Source organism: Nerophis ophidion, linkage group LG09 (genome assembly GCF_033978795.1).
Source record: "Nerophis ophidion isolate RoL-2023_Sa linkage group LG09, RoL_Noph_v1.0, whole genome shotgun sequence".
NCBI classification, from domain to species: domain Eukaryota; kingdom Metazoa; phylum Chordata; class Actinopteri; order Syngnathiformes; family Syngnathidae; genus Nerophis; species Nerophis ophidion.
Window position 1 is genome coordinate 24,348,231 of NC_084619.1, and position 24,645 is coordinate 24,372,875.

Here is a 24,645-nt window from a genome sequence, read left to right on the forward strand (position 1 = left end):
AAAGCCGGTACTATTTTTCCTAGACTCTGAAACCTGCAGTTTATAAAACTGTGTGGCTAATTTATGGATGTTTCATTGCTAATGGCCATACTTTTTTAAATTTAACAAATAGTTTTCATAAAACACAGACAGACACATTGTAAAGGTGTGTTATTGTTTGTGCAATGTCACCATCTTTAGGATGAATTAGTTCACTGCAGGTGCTAATGGCCATACTTTTTTGAATTCAACAAATAGTTTTCATAAAACACAGACGGACACATTGAAAAGGTGTGTTATTGTTTGTGCTAAGGCACTATCTTTTGGATGAATTAGCTCATTGCAGGTGCTGCCGGTTGAAAGTGTACTTTCTGTTTCGCGCCTGAAACCGGAAGTATGTCCCGATTCGTCTACTTGTCTACTACTTCGTCTAAGATGGACTGATGCAAAGTGTTCTGTGGTCTGATGTGTGCATACATTAACATACATCTAAAACAATTCATACTTACCAACCCATCCCATGTGTAACCTATCTCCATGCATATTTGTACGTGTTATCGTAATGTAATCAAGCTAACGCCATTAGCATTAGCTATAATGCTAACACGTTCACGAGTGGCTGTGTTAGTATTTTTAACTTAAATGGCATTATGTTTTTATTGTTTCAGTTTAGTAAATTTATCAAAGTGTCACCGTGGAGCTATTGAGTCTGTTCAGCTGATTGGAGAGCTAGCCTACGCAGCTAGTGGGTCCACGATAATGACTTCGGTTTTGTTTGATCACCCGTTTTACTGCCATGTGACAGGCACCGTTTGCAAACAATTAGGTATAAAAATAAACATTTACAAAATCTTTCGTACCGGTATATATCTTCGGCTTATGGTCCGGTGCAGTTAATGTAAAATATTTATCCATCCATCCATTTTCTACCGCTTATTCCCTTTCAGGGTCACGGGGGGCGCTGGCGCCTATCTCAGCTACAATCGGGCGGAAGGCGGGGTAAAATATTTATTTCAACACTTAATGGGTGTGGCTTAAATTCCTGTGTTCTCCATAGCCCAGATTTTACCGTACATTCTTGTATCACCTTTACACAGATCCTTCCCTAAAAAAGTAACTGGTTTGTCCTTGGTTGCTACCACTCTACAAAGTTTGAGGGAAATTGTTTTTGTACCTTGTTGTGCATTGTGTCTGTCCTACTTGGTGTTTTATGATGTCAAAGTGATTGGTGTGAGAAGTTCATTGAGTAACCACTAATTGTTAAAGTGGTCCAAACTCACTTCTGTCCTCCATGAACTTATACAGCTGCTGTAGGAAGTTCTCCCTCTCCTCTGGATACGGTTCCACTTCCTCCTATCGTCAGGAGACACAAAAGTTTGGAGCTGATTTCACTTGAAGTTTGTGGACAAACATGACTCGTGACCATGACTCAGCGTTCACCTCTTCGTCTTCGCCACTTGCATCTTCTTCCTGCTCCTCCTCTTCATCGTCATCGTCCACCTCGCTGCTGGAACTTTCCTCTTTCACTTCAGTCTTCCAGGTGCTGGGAATGACCAACTGCTGCTGGAACTCCAAGGCTGCATCCAGTGCTGTATAGCACACAACCAGACTGATTACGCTCTCAAAAAATTAAACGTGAACAAGATACCCTAAATCCAGAAAAACTAATCATGAGGAGAAATTTAACAGCAGAATGCACAACAAAGCAGAGGCATTCTGCTACATGTCATAAAGGAATCGTGTCCCACAGCTTGCTTGTTATAGACATGTGTATTTGGAGGCAAATTCACAGATGTAATGAGACTATAATAATATAGTAAGGATATGCATAAACAGTCTTTGGAGGCCATCGCATTAGAATAACTCTGCCGACTCTGCATGTCTGCTGCAAAAAGTTTTAAAACAAACTCACAGAAGGCTGAGCAAAGTGTCGTGGACAGCACGTTTAAACTTTACTAAACTCACCTGGCTTGAGTAATGCATCCACTTTGGGGGAACAATTTGCGTCGATCTCTCGTACATCCTTCCGGAGCACCATGCAACTAAAAAAAACAAAAGTAATGCTGATTAGCGGAATAATACCAGGAGCTTTTTTTGCACGGCGAGAAGGATTATTTATTACATAATAGTGACGATTTAAGCGATACTGAAGCATCGATGCATTACGAAACACAAGGAGTGAGACTGTGTCCCTCGAAAGTGCTGTGTTTATGTTTTTTGGGTGTACAGTTAAACTGTGTTTATCAGGAAGCGACAGCTCATAAGAAAAGAAGTCAGAGAAGAGGCGTGCGTCATCTGGCAGCGGTTTTCGTTGCAGTCATCAATCTAAGTGAATGAATGAATGAATGAAATAAAGAAAAAGAATACCGAAGTCTGGAATCATTTTGATCTTATAGCACCAAATAAGGTAAATGTTCTTCTTTTCCTGTTCACCGTTTGGCTCATTGACCAACACTGCTTTTGTTTTATATTACTTTTTGCGCAACTATTTGTTAAAAAAAAGAGACAAAAACAATCATACAAAACCAAAAACCAGTAAAGTTGGCACGTTGTGTAAATCGGAAATAAAAACAGAACACAATGATTAGCAAATCCTTTTCAATCTTTATTCAGTTGAATAAACAGCAAAAACAAGATACTTAACGTTCGAAGTGGTAAACTTTATTAGCTCATTTGGAATTTGATGCCTGCAACATATTTCAAAAAAGATGGCAAGTGGAAAAAAAGACTGAGAAAGTTGAGAAATGCTCATCAAACACTTATTTGGAACATCCCAAAGGTGAACAGGCTAATTGTGAACAAGTTGGTGCCATGATTGGGTATAAATGCAGCGTCTATTAAATGTTCATTTATTCACAAACAAGGATGGGGCGAGGGTGACCACTTTGGGAACAAATGCGTGAGCAAATTGTCCAACAGTTTAAGAACAACATTTCTCAACAAGCTATTGCAAGGTATTCAGTTATTTCACCATCTACGGTCCGTAATATCATCGAAAGGTTCAGAGAATCTGCAAAAATTACTGCACCTAAGCAGCAATGCCCAAAACCAACATTGAAGGCCCGTGACCTTTGATCCCTCAGGCGGTACTGCATCAAAAAACGACATCAGTGTGTAAAAGATATCACCACATGGGCTCAGGAACACGTTAGAAAACCACTGTCAGTAACTACAGTTTGTCACTAAATCTGTAAGTGCAAGTTAAAACTGTACTATGCAAAGTGAAAGCCATTGAGCAACAACACCCAGAAACGCCGCTGGCTTTCCTTGCCCCGAGCTCATCTAAGCTGGACTGATGCAAAGTGGCAAAGTGTTCTGTGGTCTGATGAGTCCACATTTCAAATAGTTTTTGGAAACTGTAGACGACGTGTCCTCCTGACCAAAGAGGAAAAGAACCATCCAGACTGTTATAGGCGCAAAGTTCAAAAGCCAACATCTGTGATGGTATGGCGGTGCATTAGTGCCCAAGGCATGTGTAACTTACACATCTGTGAAGGCACCATTAATGATGTAAGGTACATACAGGTTTTGGAGCAACACATGTTTTTCATGGACGCCCTTGCTTATTTCAGAAAGACAATGCTGAGCTACATTCTGCACGTGTTACAACAGTGTGGCTTTGTAGTAAAACAGTGTGGGTATTAGACTGGCTTGCCTGTAGCCCAGACCTATCTCCCATTTAAAATGTGTGGCGTATTATGAAGCATAAAATACCTCAACGGAGACCCCGGACTATTGAAAAACTTAGGCTGTACATTAAGCAAGAATGGGAAAGAATTCTAACTGAAAAGCTTCAAAAATTGGTCTCCTCAGTTCCCAAACATTTACTGAGTGTTTTTAAAAGGAAAGGCCATGTAACACAGTAGTAAAAATGCCCCTGTGGCTACATTTTTGCAATGTGTTGCTGCCATTAAGTTCTAACATCCAAATCGCTGCCGTTGTGTCCTTGGGCAGGACACTTCACCATTGCCCCCGGTGCCGCTCACACTGGTGAATGAATGATGAATGAATGATAGGTGGTGGTCGGAGGGACCGTAGGCGCAAACTGGCAGCCACGCTTCCGTCAGTCTACCCCAGGGCAGCTGTGGCTACTGATGTAGCTTACCACCACCAGGTGTGAATGAATGATGGGTTCCAACTTCTCTGTGAGCGCTTTGAGTATCTAACAATAGAAAAGCGCGATATAAATCTAATCTATCATCATCATCAACTTAATGATTATTTGCAAAACAAATTACATTTATCAGTTTAACCATTAAATGTCTTTGCAGTCTATTCAAATGAATATACGTTGAAAATATTTTGCAAGTCATTTTATTCTGTTTTTATTTACGATTTACACAACGTGGCAACTTCACTGGTTTTGGGTTTTGTATTTGTTAACTATTAATTGCATTTTAAGGTCAAGTGTAGTGACTTTTCTAACCAACACAGTATCAAGGCAGCGTTAAAACAGCTAGTGAGTGTGCCATACACTCACTGAAGTGTCATTTTAAATTTCCTGAAAGAACTCTCCTGAAGGAATCAATACAGTACTATCTATCTATCTATTTAGCCATTACTATTATTGTACACCCGCTATTTTTTATTTATTTAATATTTTTAGTTGGCCATCCATTAAGAGTTTCAATTGTAAATTGTGACAATAGCGTTTACAATGGACTTTAATATTTTTTAATGCCACTGTAGGAATTATCCTGGTCAATAACCATTTTGTGTACTTAACTAAGACAGTCAGAGCCCCTGCCAAATAAGGGGGGAAAAGTGTGTTTCCACTGTTGCTACGGCAACCACATCTGTCAAACTAAGAATAACCGGCTGTATGCTCTCTGGATTGTGACCTTGCGTTCCTTTAGATATTTTCAAAGGCCATTGTTTTTGAAAGTCACATGTACGGGTTACTTCAAAAGGTCCCAAACTTTCAGGAGTCGGGGTTTAAAAAATGGACATGTAACCTGCACAATCACTTGAAATGAATCATATCAATTAAAAATGGAAACATTACAGAACCATTGTGTAAATCAGTGGTTCTCAACCTTTTATCAGCGATGTACCCCCTCTGAACATTTTTTTAATTCAAGTACCCCCTAATCAGAGCAACACATTTTTGGTTGAAAAAAAGAGATAAAGAAGTAAAATACAGCACTATTTCATCAGTTTCTGATTCATTAAATTGTATAACAGTGCAAAATATTGCTCATTTGTAGTGGTCTTTCTTGAACTATTTGAAAAAAAGATATAAAAATAACTAAAAACTTGTTGAAAAATAAACAAGTGATTCAATTATAAATAAAGATTTCTACACAGAATTAATCATCAACTTACAGTGCCCTCTTTGGGGATTGTAATAGAGATCCATCTGGATTCATGAACTTAATTCTAAACATTTCTTCACAAAAAAAAAAAATCTTTAACATAAATATTTATGGAACATTTCCACAAAAACATCTAGCTGTCAACACTGAATATTGCATTGTTGCATTTCTTTTCACAGTTTATGAACTTACATTCAAATTTTGTTGAAGTATTATTCAATAAATATATTTATAAATGATTTTTGAATTGTTGCTATTTTTAGAATATTTAAAAAAAAATCTCCCGTACCCCTTGGCATACCTTCAAGTAACCCCAGGGGTACGCGTACCCCCATTTGAGAACCACTGGTGTACATGATTATTGAAATCAAAAGAAAAGCAATACAATGTGTACATGCATCACCTTAGCAACTGTGGTTTTAGAATAAAGCAGGTATGAGCTGTTTAAAAGTGTTCACATATCCTGCATGCCAAATCAATCAAATCAAATCAAATCAACTTTGTTTATAAAGCACATTTAAAATTTACCACAGGGGTAGCCAAAGTGCTGTACAATGGGTCGGTTAAAAGTTAATACGAGAGCCGAGCAAACACAACACAACACCAAGAGAACATGATATAAAAATAAAATATATATATATAAAAACAGGTTCACAGCAGGTGTATGATGGGGCGCCATTGCAGGATGGATATCACTCAGTGTTAAAAGCCATGGACTAAAAGTATGTTTTTAAGAGAGATTTATAAACAGGCAGCGAGAAGGCTTGTCTAACACTCAGAGGTAGGTCGTTCCAGAGCTTGGGAGCAGCAGCGGTGAATGCTCTGTCACCTCTAAGCTTCTTCAGCCTTGTGTCAGGGACCGTCAGTAGCAGCTGATCGGCTGATCTTAGGGATCGGGTGGGGCAGTTAAGCTGAAGGAGGTCGGAGAGATATGTTGGCGCGAGGTTGTTTAGACATTTAAAAACAAATAGAAGGAGTTTAAAGTTGATTCGGTAACGCACAGGGAGCCAGTGAAGGGACGCTAATATAGGGGTGATGTGCTCACGTCTCGTCTGGACAGCAGGCGTGAATATTAAAATCACCCACGATAAGGACATGATCATATTTGGGCAGGATTTCAGCCAGAAATTCAGAAAAGTCAGTTATAAAGTCTTTGTGGTACCTGGGTGGTCGATAGACGACGGCACACAGGACGACATCAGAAAGACCCAGTTCAAACATGTACAGTTCAAAACTTGAAAAGGAGGATTGCAGGCGGATCAGACTGCATTTAAAGTCATTTTTAAAAACGACTGCTAATCCTCCTCCTTTTCGACCGGACGACCGCGGGGAATTAAAGTAGGAACACTCCGGAGACAGAAGTTCATTAAGAGGGAGGGACTCACCGGCTCTCAGCCATGTTTCCGTCACACAGAGGAAGTCAAGTCCTTCAGGATAAACGTTTTGTTTGTTAAAGATCTTGCGTTCACAAGACCGAACTTGGCGGGGGCCAGCACGTCCAAGGCCGCAGCTAATCCAGGTGGGGCCCCGACACACAGCCCGCAGGTGGCGGGAATCCACCCCGCGCCTCCGGGGGCGGGGACAGCAGGAGCGACGGCGGCAAGCCTCATCCTCCAGACCAATGATAGGAACAAGCCAGGAACCGATGGGATCCAGCGAGCGTGGGTGAGGGAGGAGACCGGATACCGCATCATTCCTCCTTCGGGAAGCCGGGCCAGGAGTGCCCTAACTTTCAACAGCTGGCCGCCACGTTAACCGTGGCGCCGGAGACGCTTCCGCCGGGGTAAGGAAGCCAGGAGGCGGGAAAGGAAGGCAGGAATCCGGCCAGGTGGAAAAGCTGACTGGAACGTCGAAAAACCAACGTCTAAGTTGATCATATCAGTGGGAGAGGGGCAAAGATCCAACAGTGTTTGGCGGTCATACACAAGCAGTGAGCTGACAGAGACGAAAATAGGAGCAAACAACACAAAAACAAACAGAGCTGACAGCGAGAGACGGCAGGCCGAAGCACATACTGGCGCCATCTTGGAAAAAAAACAATAACTAAACTAAAACCCCGCAACTCCAAAAGGGACAAGCGGTAGAAAATGGATGGATAAACTAAAAGCTAAACACGAAAAGAGACGTTAACGTGACAAAACAAATACATGCGCTTGACAGCCTGAACTTGTCCAAGATGTTAATAAGCATTAATCATGATCACCACTTTCATATTGTTATTCATTCCACATAAAAGCAAGCAGATTGGAATGAAAACAACCCTTAAAAATGTAATTATGTTGAGATAGATTTTCCATCTTCTCACATTATTATTTATGGAATCCAGCCCTTGACACACTGCACTGATTTCCGAGGGTATAACCAAATTGCGACAGTAAGTGGAACAACTACCATGTGTGCTGTGGAACAATACCTGACAAGAAAAAAACCTGCATTTTATCTGCGACTTATCTTCCTTCTAATCAGCGCTACCCTTCACCTGACTATTGACCAAAAGACACACGATGAGATCTTTTCATACTTTCTGGGCTATAATTATTTGCTGAAGACTTACAAAGTGGATGTATTGTGGATTGCAAACTCAAGGCCTGAGATAAGGATACCTGGCTGCCCACTCATCAATGACATTCTTGCAGGCAGTAAACAAGTAGCACTACAGATGGCCTGGAGATGTAATGTTTCTACTGGAGATGTAATGTTTCTACCCCTTGTGGACAAGCCTTTAAACAATGACCAAGGTTGGGCATCTTGGGTCATTTATCATATAAACACCATCTTGAAGACAACAATTGATTGTATCTGCTAGAATATTGAAATACATTGCATAAAGCTGTGTTGCAAATAATCAAAATGGCTGTTGTTTATTTAGCAATAGCTGTGCAGGTGTTAGAGTATTATAAAGATTTATAATGCCAAACATACAAAATAGATATCATCAAAAATAATTGAATGTGATGGAGTGGATCCATAGATTCTTAAGGGGGTCCTATTATGAAAAGCCAACTTTTTTGTATATTTGGGATCCCCATAAATCCTGAAAATTTTAAATCAAACCATGGATGCATGGCGGAGATAGTTATAAAACAATCTTGCCCTCTTCCAAACTTGCTCCGAACGAGCTATTTGGAGATAAAGACTTTAGTGATGGTCATCGTGTACCGCCATATATGATAAAAGTATACCCAAAGGACTATGCTCGAGTCTGCCATTTTTTTCAGTTGTTGTCCAAAGTTGTAGTAGATAAGTTCCTTATTTGTCTCTATTCCCTCCTTGTGGTACAGACTGGCTCATACACACACATTCAGGCAAAAAATTGCTGCTGCCATTGCCAATAAAATAGTTCTAACTTATATCCGTCAGTGGACTAGATATGGAAGCGCTAAAAACTACAACATGGCTGACAGAGTGGAGACTCAGTCGTAGGGGTGTTAGCCTTGGGGAAGACTTTGGCACGTAAATAAGACCACCCACAAAACTGTGTATGCTGAAGAGACTGTCAGAAAGCGACTTGAAGTCGGCCTGTAAACAAAACAATGCAAAATGTTGACTTAAGCACCACATGCTATGTTACGTAGACCACAAGGAAGTGTTTTAACTGTAGAAAAAACATCTTAAAATTATCCCTTTAAAAAGAAATACCTTTTACAATATTTGTAAGATTCAACATCAGCTAAGTGAACTTTTCAAACTGTCTGGTGTATTATTATATGGGGTTGGGTTCACAAATTAGGCATTAGGCAATGAAAGACACAGTTGAGACTTATTCATGCATCGGTAAATAACGTCATTTGATGGAAGTTAATGGATGCCGTGTTATAGTTTTTTTTCGGTGTTGTCAATCAATTTGCTTAAAACATAATATATAAGATCAGTTTTTGCAGTTGAAATCCTGAACCCAAATATTTTGCAGTCATTATTGTGTGGTCTTCAGTTTTTTTAAATGGTTTTAATGGAAGTTAGTGTTTTGCCTCAACATTTACTTAAGATTTTTAAGTTGCTTCCCTTTTGTCCAGCAATCTTTAGTTGGAACAATAGTGTGCAATATCAAGATACAGTATTTTGTTGCTATGGGATATACAGCCTACAAAATATTAATAATCCAGTTTATTAATATTGTTTAGAAAAGTTTTCTTGATGATGAATATTGCTGCTGTACTGTACATGCTACAGCAACCACTCAAATCCACTCCATGATGTGGAAGTTTCCTAAACAAAACTGTTAATGTGTAAATATATGGAGATTAGGAAAAGTATATCAAAATGAACAGAAAGCGACAAAGTGGTCACTGCAAACTTGATTGTGTCGACGAGAGTGACAGGTTTAAGCACAGCAGCATACTTTCTCTACGTTTGTGTTTTAACAACTTTCTTTCTCTTTATGATGGACTATCTTGAGGACTTTGTGATAACCTTTAACAAAATCCATACTGGAAAGATTTTCAAGGAGCAGAACGGTGCATGTATGCAGCATTTTTACTCTGCTTTCACTTGAATCCTTGTCACAAATACGCTTATGTTTGAGTCCGAGGCCACAGCAACATGACATGACGTCAAGTGCCACCCAGCAATATAGCAATGTCTTTGAGCACAATATTTATAAAGAAATAATTGCATTTGTTTACACTCGAAACTTTCTCCTTCAAATGTATCCGGCAATTATTCAGAACAATGCATGTGCTTTAGCATTCACACTCAATTAATATGCAGCGGATGTTAATATGCAGCTTCAATTTGATTGATTCATTTCTTGGATAGGGATTTTCCGTTAAGGGTTTTATGCTACTGATTCCAACTTCGACCATCCATTATTGAGATCGGCCAATACCAATTCCGATCTATTAACTACTGGTACATAGCACATATAATTTATTTATAATATGTAAAAATATTAACACACTATTTAAATTAGCTATTTATTATTTTTTCTATTACATACAATAGGGATGGAAGTGTGACATGGAAACCCAATGTATCATGGGCATTACCGCATAATAGAATTTTTTCACTGGGATGAATGCAGGACTCGCTCCTAATTTTTGGTTTTTTCTTTTCTGTCTTTAAAGTTTCAAATATGTCGCGACCAGCTGTCAAGATCGCTCCAGGAAAAATCAAAAAGATTTGGTGAGACGTGTCTCATTTCCAGCACTTAACGTCATCACCTGGTACACAATGTGTTTACGGCATTTTCACGCTGGTAATTCTTGAAACAAATCATGTTTTATTCTATTGCACACCTAGCATTTAGAATGATGCTAGCGTTAGCTAAGTTAAGATAGCTGTGGGTTACGAACAACGTACACTACCGCATTTTTCCGGACAATAGGGTGCACCAGATTATAAGGCGCACTGCCGATGAATAGTCTATTTTTGATCTTTTTACATACACAGGGCAGATTATAGGGAGCATTAAAGGAGTCATTTTTTTTCTAAATTGAAAACACTTCCTTGTTGTCTACATAATATGGTTCTTTGGTCAAAATGTTACATAGATTATGTTTTACAGATCATCTTTAAGCTGCTTTCTGACAGTTGCTTCTGGATGCGCCGTTTAGTGGGCGGTCTTAATTATGTGGATCACCTTTGGCAGCGTGTTCCCCCCGTCATCTTTGTTGTAGCGGTGTAGCGTGCGAGGACGAGATTGGAAGAAGTGTCAAAAGATGGAGCTAACTGTTTTAATGACATTCAGACTTTACTTAAATCAATTACGGAGCAGCATCTCCTCATCAGGAAACAACAACACCGTGAAAAACAGTCTGACCGGAACTCTCTAATAACTAAAGTTCCTAGAGTGAATAATGTAAACTCACTACACTGGTATGTTTTAGAACTTTTATGGCAAGCTTACTGACAGATATAAGAAAGAACTTTACAATACTTTATATTAGAAATGGCAACAGTGGTAGATGAATGCCCCATAACAAGAAGATAGAAAAAAAAAAGAAGAAGCTTATCGACTACGGTGTCGGCACGGACTACAAAGCAAGTACCAGAGGGTAAAAAAAGTTGCTTTTGCATAATATTGCGAAACAAAACAGCAGATAATATGTCTTACCTTATATACACACCATAATAACACCATACTGTACTGTACTGTGCTTCAACGTACAAGTATGTTGAAGCACAGTACAATCCATCAAGCAGTGCAGCTTCATAACTTACCAAAGTCATACTAAAATGTTGATAGAATTTTGAGCGCCGTGTGTAATGTTCTACTTTTTCAATAAAACATATAAAATGTTGTTGTTTACTTCATATTGTAGTCTAATCGTATCTCTTATGTTTGACTGCCATCTACTGGTCACACTTTAATTACACCATGTACCAAATAATATTGCTTCGAGGTTGGTACACAAAACCAGAATTTTTCCATACATTAGGTGCACCGGGTTATAAGGCCCTCTGTCGAGTTTAAAAAAAAAAGGGATTTTAAGTGCGTCTTATAGTCCGGATAATACAGTATATGGAAAAAAGCAATGCCGCTATTCATAGATCAATAACTGAATTAAAAAAAATATTCCCACATTGATGAACAGTGCATTTCAAACTTGAAATATATTTACCGGTAATTTGAAAATACTTTCTTCAGGAGAAGAAAGTATACTTCTCCTGTACATATGAACACGTCTACTGGACGTGTTCATATGAATCAATTCCACTAATTGTACTTTTTGTTTAAGGTGCATAGCCTTTGAAATCGGTTCCAGTGTATTTCAGTACGGTCCCTTGATAGTTTTTTTTCGTACGATCGATTTTAATCCAGTTTGTGGATCTCTATCACAATACTGCTGGTAAACACAAACTTTGTTTAACAACAGTGGCTACCAAGGCCCCCCAAAATTAATTGCGAAATCACGTGTCCTTTCAAGCCCTATTGTTTCAACACTTGTTTGGCCTCATCCCCCAGTCATAATAAAACTTGATAATGATACTAACGGTACTAAGAAATGCAGTTTATTTGCCATAACGGAGGGGATTATTATTAGCTCAAGGAAGCGTCTCCACACTGTGTATAGAGACGCAGAATTAGCTGCTAGCCGGTTGTTAGCCGGGGGACTAAAAATAATTAGTGTCCACCGAAATGTATCAGCATTAGTGATCGGCATTAAAATACATTATTTGGCAATGGCGATCACACTTTTTTTCACAATAATTATCCGATACTGAATAGCGGACTATCGATCAGCACATTTTCTGTTTTGGACCAGGGGTAACTGCGGCCCACCGGTGTCTTTAATGTGCCCCACGAGACATCACAAGTTTAGCCAAGAAGATTGGCCCTCTTTGTGCAAAATGTAGTCACCTGTGAATTGAATCGCCATGATCTTGACACCCTCTTGCGGGCAAAGTTAGAAATGATGGTCATTGACCATGAGTTTTATTTGAAAACCTGAGCACAGCATCATTTGATATTTCCCAATCCAAACAACTTTTACTACTTATTGTATGAACTATAACCAACAAATACAGTCAACAGACAGTCACACATAAAACATCTCCTGCTCATTGAATTTTCTGGACATTATAAAACAATTTCCAAAACACTGTTTCTCTATGCAGTCCTCAAGTCAAAAACATTTGGACAGCCCTGTTTTAGACTATTAAAAATAAAAACAACTATTGGTGGTGGAAACATAAACCACACACTTATACAGGAACCTATAGTTTCAGGAACTCGAGGTTCCAGGAACCAAGAGCTCCTGAATTTTCGGTGGAAAAGGGCTAATGTTTGACCTAAAGTTAGGACTGGGCGATATGGCCTTTTATTGATATCTTGATATTTTTAGGCCAAGTCACGATACACGATATATATCTTAATATTTTGCCTTAGCTTGATGCAATTGATGCAGATAATTACAGCAGTATGATGATTCTATGTGTCCATATCAAAATATTATTGTTCACACTGCATTAATATATGTCCATTTTAAACTTTCATGTAGCGAGGGAAATCACAATTAAGTCAATTTACGAAAACTGTATTTATTAAAGGATTATCATGCAGTGGCACAAACATTTTTATTTTTTATTTAGCCTTTATTTAACCAGGTAATAATCCCATTGAGATCAAAGATCTCTTTTCCAAGGGAGACCTGGCAAAGAGGGCAGCAGCAAGGTTGCAATAAAAACAGTAAACAACACATAAAACATCACATTTACAACATTAAAACTTGCTCATATGACACATGTGCATACAGACAAGGTAGACTGCAATCCTTTCACAGAAGCTTTAAACTCATTCAATGTAACAAGGGTTTGAATTTGAATATTTGATTGTAGGTTATTCCGAGCCTTTGGTGCTGAAAACCTAAATGGTTTCTTGCCCAGTTCAGTTCTTAATTGAAGAACATTCATCGATCGCATATTGTGACTTCCTTGTTTTTTTGTTAAAAGACAAGATAGATAAGATGGAGTGATACCCAGAATGGTTTTGTAGATGAAATCATACCAATGATTGAGGCGTCCAGCACATAAAGATGTCCAGTTAACCATTGAGTATAAAACACAGCGGTGAGTAAGGGGAGCGCAGTTGGTGATGAATCTCAGTGCCCCGTGGTACACACTATCCAGCGTGTGGAGACAACCAGCAGTAACATTCATGTACAACACATCTCCATTGTCAATAACAGATAAAAAGGTTTCCACCAATTTCTTTTTCACAGTAAAAGAAAAGCAAGACTTGTTTCTATAATAAAATCCCAGTAAAAGTTTCAGTTTTTTTACAACATACGTAATGTGCTCCTTAAACTCAAGTGGTCATCAATCAAAAATCCCAAATATTTAAAAGAAGATACTAACATAATTTGTTGCCCATTTCTCATTAAAATGTTTTCACACAGTGCTGATCTTAGTTTTTGATGTGGTAAAGAACATACACTTTGTTTTCTCTGCATTTAAAACCAGTTGAAGATAGCAAAGTTGTTCTTGTACTCTGTCAAATGCATATTGTAGATATTTAAAAGCCTCAGCAGGAATTGGTGCTGTGCAGTATATGACAGTATCATCAGCATAGAAATGGAAAGTTGAGTTCGGAATATTCTGTCCAAGATTATTTATGTAAATAGTGAATAATAAGGGGCCCAACACAGAATCTTGAGGGACACCCTTTTTCAATTGCAGTACGTTTGAGGAGGAACCTTCTATCTGAACATCATGAGTTCTACTTGTGAGGTAATTTGCAAACCATCCAACTGCTTGCTGAGAAAAACCAATAGCTGAAAGACGTTTGATTAAAATGACATGATCAACAGTATCAAATGCCTTTGAAAAGTCAATAAAGAAGGACAGACAGCACTGCTTTTTGTCAAGAGCTTCAGTTACATTTTTTATAAACTTCATAGCAGCAGTAACAGTACTGTGATTTTTGCGAAAACCTGACTGAAATGGTGACAGAATAAAGTTTGTGTCCAAAAAGTCCATTATCTGTTCACTGATAAGGGATTCAAGCACTTTTGCCAGAACAGAGAGTTTAGAGATCGGTCTGTAATTATTTAGATTACTAGGGTCACCTCCTTTTAATAGGGGGATTACAAAGGCAGATTTCCAATCCAAGGGGATTTCATTTGAAATTAGACATTCATGCAATTTCAAAACAGAAAGTGCAAGATTGTCAGACATTTTTAAACAAGCTATTAGTGCACTTTTGTGTATGATGTCACTAAGATGACATATCAAAACACTAAAGTGCACTTTTTGTACAAAACACCACTACAATAGTTTAAAACAAATAAAATGCACTAGTGTGCATGATGTCACACAAGATATTTTAATAACTGTCAAATAAAAATGAGCTGCATAGTAGGAAATCAAATAAAGTAGGTCCTTCGCTATGTGGTAGGTTACTGCGGACCTTATGTCCTGAGCAAGACACTTCACCCTTGCTCCTGATGGGTGCTGGTTAGTGTCTTGCATGGCAGCTCCCTCCATCAGTGTGTGAATGTGTGTGTGAATGGGTAAATGTGGAAGTAGTGTCAAAGCGCTTTGAGTACCTTGAAGGTAGAAAAGCGCAATACAAGTACAACCCCTTTATCATTTATCACTTCTGTTGTTGACTATTTGTTTCATACGTTGTTGATGTGGAAATGGTTGCTTCGGCATTTTGTGGGTGTGGCACCGGCCGGAGATGTTGTAAAAAGCGGAGTTTCAAGCACTCTTCAATCTCTAGCGGGTGACTTTTCAAATGATGCTACATTAGTAGAGCTGCTACTTTTTGTAGCAACGCTTTTGCCGCATACTTTACATATTACTGTTGTTTGTTCAACATCTTCCCGCTTGAAGCTAAACCACTGCCAGACGATGGACCCCGTGCTGTATTTCTTGGGAATTAATTCTTCCTTCATTTGTTACCAGATTCGCCCCTTCTCTCGCTCTCGTACTACCATTCGCACCACTCAGCTAGCATCACAGCTAACTTTACCCATGTCGCTACCTGTCTGCTCCTTGAGAGCGTATGATATGCACGAAAGTATGACGTATATAAGTAGATGTGCTTGTGTTATCTCTCTGTGTGAAGGAGAGACAAGAGAAAGGGAGAAACGCCTGTAGTGTAATGGCCGCAGCTAAAAACCACTGCATGAGAACGTATACTCGAATATCACGATATAGTCATTTTCTATATCGCACAGAGACAAACCCGCGATATATTGAGTACATTCGATATGTCGCCCAGCCCTACATCAAATCACATATTCTGCTGCTTAAATCAATCTTCACTTTGTGAATGGTTTGGACTCACAATTTCCCGTCCTTGAATGAGCGGACAAAGATGCTTTCCTTCTTCATTGTGATGTCATCATGGCAGTCCGGGGAGGTGACCTTAGTGTGCAGAAACAAGAGACAGTGCAGAGGTCAGATGAAATAGCATGTAGTAGTGTGGTACTGAACTGGTGAAAGTGGGGGTTGTCACAGTATGAGTGAATGACTAGAGGGTTCCGCAAAGGTCACACTGACAGATGACAAACAAAAATCTGGATGAGCCCAAGACTGTATTGATAAGTAAAGTGTAAATATTGTGCACCAATTGCTGCATGTGGCTTTGTTATTTACTGAAGTTGAAAAGCACTCAGTCAGAAGTCTAACCCAAGGTAGGCAGCACTGCATACTTCTGCCTTCACTATTTATGACACGGTAGCATAATGTTTGTTTATGAATAACACATTTCTCAGGTAACCTTTTTTTAACAGACAGATGCACACTGCCAGAATGCAAGTTTTAAAACATTTCCTTACAGAGGACACACTATTCAGCTCCATCATCTGTGGCAAACAAGAATGTCTAAGCCACTCTGTACGTTTGTGGACACTAGTGTGTAGCTCCATAGGCTTCCACAAGGAGGTAGCATGGAGCTCAGTCAACATCAGGCCAACAACAACAAACACTGTAGGCGGGGCTCTGCTAACTACATGGTTGAAGGGGCAGCTTTCTCCGCCCTCTGTCATTCTCCAACATTGACTTGGAACTCTTACATAAACAAAGAAAGGCTGTCACTATTGCTGGAGCAGAGTTAAATGTGGGAGAGGAACGGCTTGGAACAACTAAAATATTGTGCTGTATTTTTTAAGGCAAAATTGGGAAAAAGTAGTAGCCTCAGCTGTTTTTTAATTAAAAAACGTTCGACAGCCAGTGCAAAAAGAAACTGGGATTATTTGTGGCTGTCAGCACCTTGCATTCGGCATTCCTTAGTGAGTGGTTTCTCTGGCAAAAATCTAAGAGAGCTGATGAAAGATGAGACGGCACAGTGCTGTGAGATCAGCAGCTCTGATGCCTGTTACTTCACAGTAATAAAGCAGAGGACAGTGGAGGAAGGCTGTGGGCTCACCAAGGCAGGATACCACGTGGTCTTCTTTTTATCCCCAGCAGCCACTCCCTCAACGAAGACCACCTTTCCGAACAGATCTTCATTCTGTCTTTGATCGCTCTCCTCTTCTTCACTGGAGGATGAAGACAAGTCCTCCTCTTGGCTGTGGGACAAAAAATTAACACCTACTGAAAGGGCTACTACACAATTGAAAGGTAAAGTGCATGCGTGTGCATTTAGAGAATATTTTGCAAGATGCTTTTGAATAATGTAGTAAGAATTTACTCTGACAAAATACCGAATACTGTAAGAAAAACAGTCATTGTTAATGCAAATGTATAATGGATTATATTCAATGATTCAATTTGAATCTCCTCACCGCATGCGTGTGAATGTGTTATGTGGTGTAACGCACCAAACACAAAAATATACAGCAGAATGAAAAGAGGTATAGTTAATAATAAGTTTGTCAAGATTACTACTGTACATTTAAAAAATGGGGCGACAATAATACAATATCATATTTTAAAAACATGCAAAGAATTCCTAAACACAATTAGGGCTGCACATTCAATCAAATGTTAATAATGATCACAATTTTGGCTGCCACGATTAAATGAGGGTGATTGTCGGCGATAATAACATTTAAAAAGTAGGCTACGCTGCATATCAAATCGAGCACTTTTAACATCTGCTGCGGCAGAAAAGGAACAGCAGCTTGTCTTGAAGCCCCGTGTAGCGGTACCCCGCAAACACGAGAGGCCATTGTTTGGGGCACAGAACTCCATGACAACCCCGACCAGAGACATGCTCCCCAGTGGAATTCCTGCACTTCTGCATTTGCACATGCGTACAAATTTAGGGAATGCGGAAACGCAATTGCGCATTGAAGGATTGGTTTACGTGAGTTGGTACAATCATCATTCTAAATAAATAGATATGTATGTGTTTTAGTGTACATGTTTAACACTACAAACAATCATATGTATGGTTTGGTTAAACATGGGTGTCCAATTGATGGAGTGTTGACCAATGTGGTGGTAAATGTTTTGTTATATTTTTAGGGCATCGAAAGAAAACAATTAAAAAGGGTTTAATAGACCTAATACCACCATGCCCCACTGTGTGGGTGGCGTGGCTCAGTTGGTACAGCGGCCGTGCCAGCCACTTGAGGGTTTCTGGTTGATCCCCAGCTTCTGCCAGCCAAGTCATGTTCTATCTTTGATGATCCCCTGCTGGCCTCACAATGGACTGGACTTTCAAATGAAGTCGGGACCCGGGGTGGACCACTCCTTATGCATCAGTCGGTGACGTCTCTGCGCCCCGCCGTGTCTACATGCAAGACGCCACCTGCTGGCCCCACAATGGACTGGACTCTCACATTATTAACTGTATCCACTTGGCATCCATTGCACCGGTAACCCAGGTGGAGGGTGTGTGTGTGTGTGTGTGTGGCGGGGGGGGGGGAAATCTGCCTTCAAAGGTTTCTCATTTTTCCAATTGGGTTGAGTTTTTTTCTTGCTCAGATGTGGGATCTGAGCAGAGGATGTCGTTGTGGTTTGTGAAGCCCTTTGAGACATTTGTGATTAAGGGCTGTATAGGTTAACTGATTGATTGATTGATTGATTGATTGATTGATTGATTGATTGATTGATCCTGATAAGTTGTTAGGGCCTTTCATGGCAGCTCCTGCCAACAGTGTTGGAACGTGTGTGTGAATGGGTGACTGTCCAAATAGTGCCAAAGCGCTTTGAGTACCTTAAAAGGTAGAAAAGAGAGTATAACTCATTTATTTACCATTTAATGAGCAAAAACTAAAATGATAAAAATAATGAACAAAACAACAAATATATATCTTTAAATATATGGAAAACATTTATTAAACCCTATTACAATATTTCATTACAAATTACACAATAACGTCCCATTAACGCACAAGTAGATTGGCAACCTGTGGCACTATTGATAGACATAATTGTCATTATTATGTTTGCCATAATCTTAAAAAATCTTTATTAAAAATAAATCTCTTAAAAATATTATATTAAAATGCCAATCAGTACACAACAGTAGAGCAAACTTTGGTACTTTTAACAATCCTAATTTGGATCAGCACCTGTACAACTTGGACACCTAATTGTTCACTCATCAATTAAAAAAAAGAATGCCCGGTAGGGTTGCACGATTATGGCCAAAACAATAATCACAAAGATTTTTCTCAATATTGCTATCACAATTATTAGTCAAGTGAACTTGACATGTAATGTGCAATGAAAAGATCCAATACATTTTTTTAGGGGCCATAAAAACAACCACATTCTGCGGGTGTCCTTTGTGTCATCAATTGGACACACCCGCCAGACCTTTGTAGTGTGAAAAAAAAATATTGCCTTTCACTCAAAGTTCGGTATAACGCGGACGTTGGGGTCCATAAAATACTGATAGCATTATTCTCGAGATCGCGTTACATAAAAATCCTTGTTTTTTGATCACTTTATTTTTGAAAAAGTTTTGCACGTAGCTCGGCTGCCGAAACCTGCTTGGTGAATAGTGCTCCCATGCCACAGAATAGGGCGGCCACTTGGGTCAATATTTTGCAATATTTTGTTATTTTTGTTAATAATTCCTTCTCTTAAGAGACTTTAATAAAGATGAACCGTTTACTGTGTGCGATAATTTAGTGGAAAAACAACGTGATTGACTCTGGTGGAAAAAAAACAAGCATTAATATAGTCCATCAGTGCGCGATTATATTTGTTGGTACACTTTCCCTGGATTCATAAGCATGCATGCACTACCAGGGTGCATGAATTCCAATGGAGGCACCACTTGCCAGAAAACAGTCAAGAAATGTTAGCATTCAACAGAAAAGTGTCTCCAGACTCTATTTAGTGCGACTCCAAGGTTACCAGCAGAGCAGAGTGTTGTTCAAGCAGCCAAGCGCGAAAGAATGAGTTTAAATTGGGGGGGGGGGAACGCCGCACAGATCCGTAAAAGTTTTGTGCAAAAATATGTTTATATGAAAAACCAAAATACTGCAAAACATTCACAAAATGCTGTTACCTCTTTTTAAAGTAACAACTTTGTAACATGAAAAAAATAAAAATGTTCTAAATAAACAAAACAGAAAAACATGGTGTTTACTTTTTGATATACATTTAAACAACAAACCAGTTTAGCTAATGAAGATGAAGTTTAATAAACACGTTCTGTTCTTCTCCAACAATACCGTTTGGTTCTAAATAAAAGTGATACTTCTGACATGTAATCCACATTTTTTTTTGTGGGACAATTGCATCCGTCTGTAATATTGTCCACACCCATCGGCATCTAATAACAGTAGTGCAGTCTTTAAAGCACGCTGAGACTCCACAAAAATGAAGGGAGTGAAACAAAGCCATTGGCTGCAGCAGCCTGAGAAATGTTTGTTGATGTTAATAAGGATGATAATCCATCTCCCATCCATTTTCTGCCGCTTATTCCCATTGGGGTCGCGGGGGGCGCTGTTGCCTATATCAGCTACAATCGGGCGGAAGGCGGTGTACACCCTGGACAAGTCGCCACCTCATCACATTAATTTAGTCTCTGTCGTGGGTGGGACGCGCTTTACAGGGCTTTTCTCTGCTGCAGCTGCTGTGAAAGTGCTCGACTTGAAATGCATTCTGCCATGTAGCCTGCTTTTTAAATGATCATATTGCCGACAATTCCCCTCCTTTAATCGGGGCAGCCAAAAATCATGAATAACATTTGATTGATTGTGCAGCCCTAATATCTGAATCCAATAATCCATGCAGATCCTTTGTAAAACATAAGCATTTTTAGAACATGCCCCACCTCTCAACAAAGCCTTAAAGATAATGGGTTAGGTTGTTTTTGCATGATTCCGCCAACTGAAAAAACAAACAGCATTGAAAAGAAAACCAGCAGTAGTAATCTATTGTTTAACAACCTCCTTTGTTAATAAGCCTGTTCAGAGTATGTAGTGGTGTGTAACTCCTGACTGTTCCGTTATAGTATCTCTGGCTGGATGAAGCAGCTCATTCAGCCTAAACATGCCACTAAATGTGATCATGTAAGCAGCACCAGCAAGCTAAAAGAGGGTCCACCCTTTCGTTCTGCCTCACTAGGCCAACTCTGCTAATCTGTGTGCCTGTGCGCGCACACACACACGCGCACGCGCACGCAAACACACAAATGGTCTGGCATTAGCAATAAAAATCTGCTTGGCTGCTATTACAGCTACTACCTTAACATCACCGAGTAAATTACAAATCAAAGGGTGTAACAAAACCACTACTACTGAAAAGAAAACTAAAGTTTTCCTAATGAAAGGAAAACTACAAATATGTTTCACGTATGACTAATAAAATTGGAGAAAAAGTTCAGACCACTGACTTGACAAAAAATAAAACAACAAACTGTGAAATTAACTTTGCTTCATTTCTACAAAAAAACTAATGACCAGCTGTGCAATAAATATGCAGTATTTATGTATCTTAACATTAGAAAAAAAAAAAGGAATAATCCATTTTATTCATTCTGCACATACATCTAAAAACATCACTTTGGCTGTGTGACAATGTCTGGTTGACCTCTCCAGGTATCCATTAGTTGCCAAGCAACATAATTGTAAGGTATAAACAAACATGACAAGTGTTCCAGTGGGCTTTAGCCAATATTTAACCCTTGCATTAAAAAAACAACTCATGCAAAACTAGATAGACGTGTGGGCGTATGTAAAATATGTTCTTTTAAAAAGGTCCAATTAAAGTTCCAGTGTTTCTGATATTTTTATTGCTAATCGTAATGACAAAGCTGGAGTAAATTTTGCATACACTCAACAAGAGCATGCATGTCCTGTGATTTTCTTTGGACTTTCTGTGTATTGGTTGATCCTTTGAAGGCTGTCAAACTAAAGCTCTTGTCCATGATGAGTGTCAATAAACGTCATACTTCTATATTAAACACGAGCACAGGTGTTAAAATCCAATTATTAGAGAAACTATCTCTCCAAAAAAAAGTAACCATATAAAATCAGAGTTCCTCATATGGTGGATTTTCTATAACCGTAACCAGCAAGTGTCAGCTCAATATTCAGCACATCTGCGAAAATGTGGGTAAGAGAGTATTCATCATCTTAATCAGAATCAAATATAATTTCAGCCAAATCAGTCATCAGAGGATTACTCTGATGCGTGATTTCTGCTTTTCCAAACGTTTTCAGATCAATCAGACTGTTTTCACACAAAACACTTCTACTAACAGCCAGAGTTTATGCAGCAGTGTATTTACTAGTGTGGAAAATTAGGTTTGTAACCATCAATGCAGGCCTTTCTGTAAACACCGAACAAGTGTGCAACATGTCTTTAAGACAATGTCTTAAAAGTATAAATGTTCAGCATTTTGTCAGTAATCTCTCTTCAGGCACAATTCCTAATGATTGTAAAATGACTTTAGTGTTGAGGAAGACAAGCCAAAGGTGCTAAAGTTCAGCTGAGACTCCTCCAAGTCAATATTCCATGAATGCCATTAGCAATGTTGTCGGAATGAGATTATTAAGTAGAGTGTGCACTTTATAATCGCAGTACTGTCCATTACCAAAACCCAGAAACAGTTTCTATCCCCACATGAAGACTGCAGTTTGAAGTAGGCATAATAGAACATAACACACCCATCCCAAAACTGAGTGGATTTTCCTGCTCCCGGCCCCAGGGATTTAAAAAAAAAAGAAAAAAAAGATGGAAATGAGAGCAAGTCTTTGCTTTCAGGATTGTTAGAATAGGATGTGAGTCTTTCTGAACAGTGAGGGTTGGCAGGCAATACCTCACATAGTTCCATCTGCATCACAGACTTTAATTGGTGCTTGCTTGATGCTTAACATAAAAAATAAAAAGAGGGTACTCACATTGGGTTGGATCGTCTGCCCCGGTTACCCTTCTTGCCGATGACAGGTGTGCCAAAGTGCTCAGGGTTGGTGAGAGGGAGTCTGTCGAGTGTCTGCATAGGAGACAAACAGCAGTAAAGGGACTGTCCGTGTATTTAAAACTACAGTTGTTAGTCTCGTTTAAACCTGACCTTTTCGATAATGTGTGTACAGTAGTTCACAAAAATAAGTTCACGCCTCACATTTCAGCAACTATTTTATTAAATCTTCTCAAGGGACAGAATACATTAACTTGGATGTAACTTAGCATAGTCAGTGTACAGCTTGGAAAGCCGTAGATTTGCTGAGTTACGTACATACCGTATTTCCTTGAATTGTCGCCGGGTAGATAAGTGTGCGCCTGCCTTGAATTACTGCCGGGTTAAACTTGCTTCGCAAAATAATTAGCGCATGCTTGGTATTACCGCCGGGTCAAACTCGTGATGTCACGAGTGACACTTCCCCTGTCATCATTTTCAAAATGGAAGAGGCTGATATCTATATCGGTAATTTGAAATCGCATGAAGGGAAGAAGATTAAGAGCTATTCAATAAGATTTAAGGTCCAAACTATTGAATTCCGGTATGCTAAAAAGAACAGTAAGCAGCTGTGTTTTATTAATATACCGTAGCTGCGTGTGTCAAATATGAGTCATTAAATGACTCCCGCCACCTGGTGGTAGAGGGCGCTAGTGATCCTTCTTGCAACTACTCGACTGCAGAATACGTGACAACGAGTGACGCGATATGTGCTGGGAACAGATTTGACGCGGGGGATGCACGACAGACCTTTTAGGATGTAACACCAGTAGTCCTATGCTGGCTATGTAAACAACCGGGCTGAAATAAAGCATGTTCCAGTCCTAAATACCCAGTGTATTATTTATACAATAACACTTCATGGTGGCAGCGGTGGGATAAAGTGATCACCCACGGAGCAGAACGGGGGAGGGGAGTTGTCCGAGCCGAGCTAACTGATAGCAGAGGTCTAATAGCAGTTTTCTAAACTGGACTGTCAATCGAAGCAGTAGGTAATAAAGGAAGATATCCATCGAGACAAAGAGACTTTAAAACTGAAGAAAGATAAGGAAGACTTCTATAAACAAGTTATCGATGGTTTTAAACAGAAGGAGCTGGCATGGACTTCAATTATAAGTAAAGGTAAGAACATAACGTTTTTTTTATTAAATGTGCTTTTCATGATGGTAGTAACCTTATATCGCACTCAAATTTTTACTGCATGCCTTTGGTAATTGCCCGAGTGAGAAGAGGTTTTAAAATAATTAGCGCATGCTTACCTTTAACGTATGCCTTTGGTGAGAAGAGGTTTTAAATTAATTAGTGCCCCGGCGGCAATTCAAGGAAATATGGTAATCAAGTCAGAGCTATTAATGTCCAAACAGCGGTGTAGGAATTAGGAAATCGCTGCATACGTTGCACACAAACGTATATGACAGACGAACCGGAGAACTCCGTCGACAACAAGTGAAATTTACAGTATGTCTGCGTAACAAAGGTAATGCTTGACTGTCCGGTTTGTTGATTTAAGAGTAGACAGAACAAATTGAAACACCTAAAACTAAGTGTAGTTGATCGTAGCACGACGTCACAGCAAAATAAAAGTTGCCACACCTT

General features: G+C 39.3%; 1 protein-coding gene across 2 annotated transcripts in view; it reads right to left on the bottom strand.

The window, feature by feature from the left end:
* Window positions 1–24,645, bottom strand: part of arid4b (AT-rich interaction domain 4B) — a 123,738-nt gene that overhangs the window by 24,592 nt on the left and 74,501 nt on the right. For both annotated transcript variants that reach the window (XM_061910625.1, XM_061910626.1), the window contains exons 7-12: window positions 22,994–23,085; window positions 17,110–17,251; window positions 16,027–16,106; window positions 1,945–2,021; window positions 1,420–1,568; window positions 1,260–1,332 (exon numbers count right to left, since the gene is read on the bottom strand). In XM_061910625.1, the coding sequence (XP_061766609.1) occupies window positions 1,260–1,332; window positions 1,420–1,568; window positions 1,945–2,021; window positions 16,027–16,106; window positions 17,110–17,251; window positions 22,994–23,085 (613 nt within the window). The remainder of the gene's footprint in view (window positions 1–1,259; window positions 1,333–1,419; window positions 1,569–1,944; window positions 2,022–16,026; window positions 16,107–17,109; window positions 17,252–22,993; window positions 23,086–24,645) is intronic.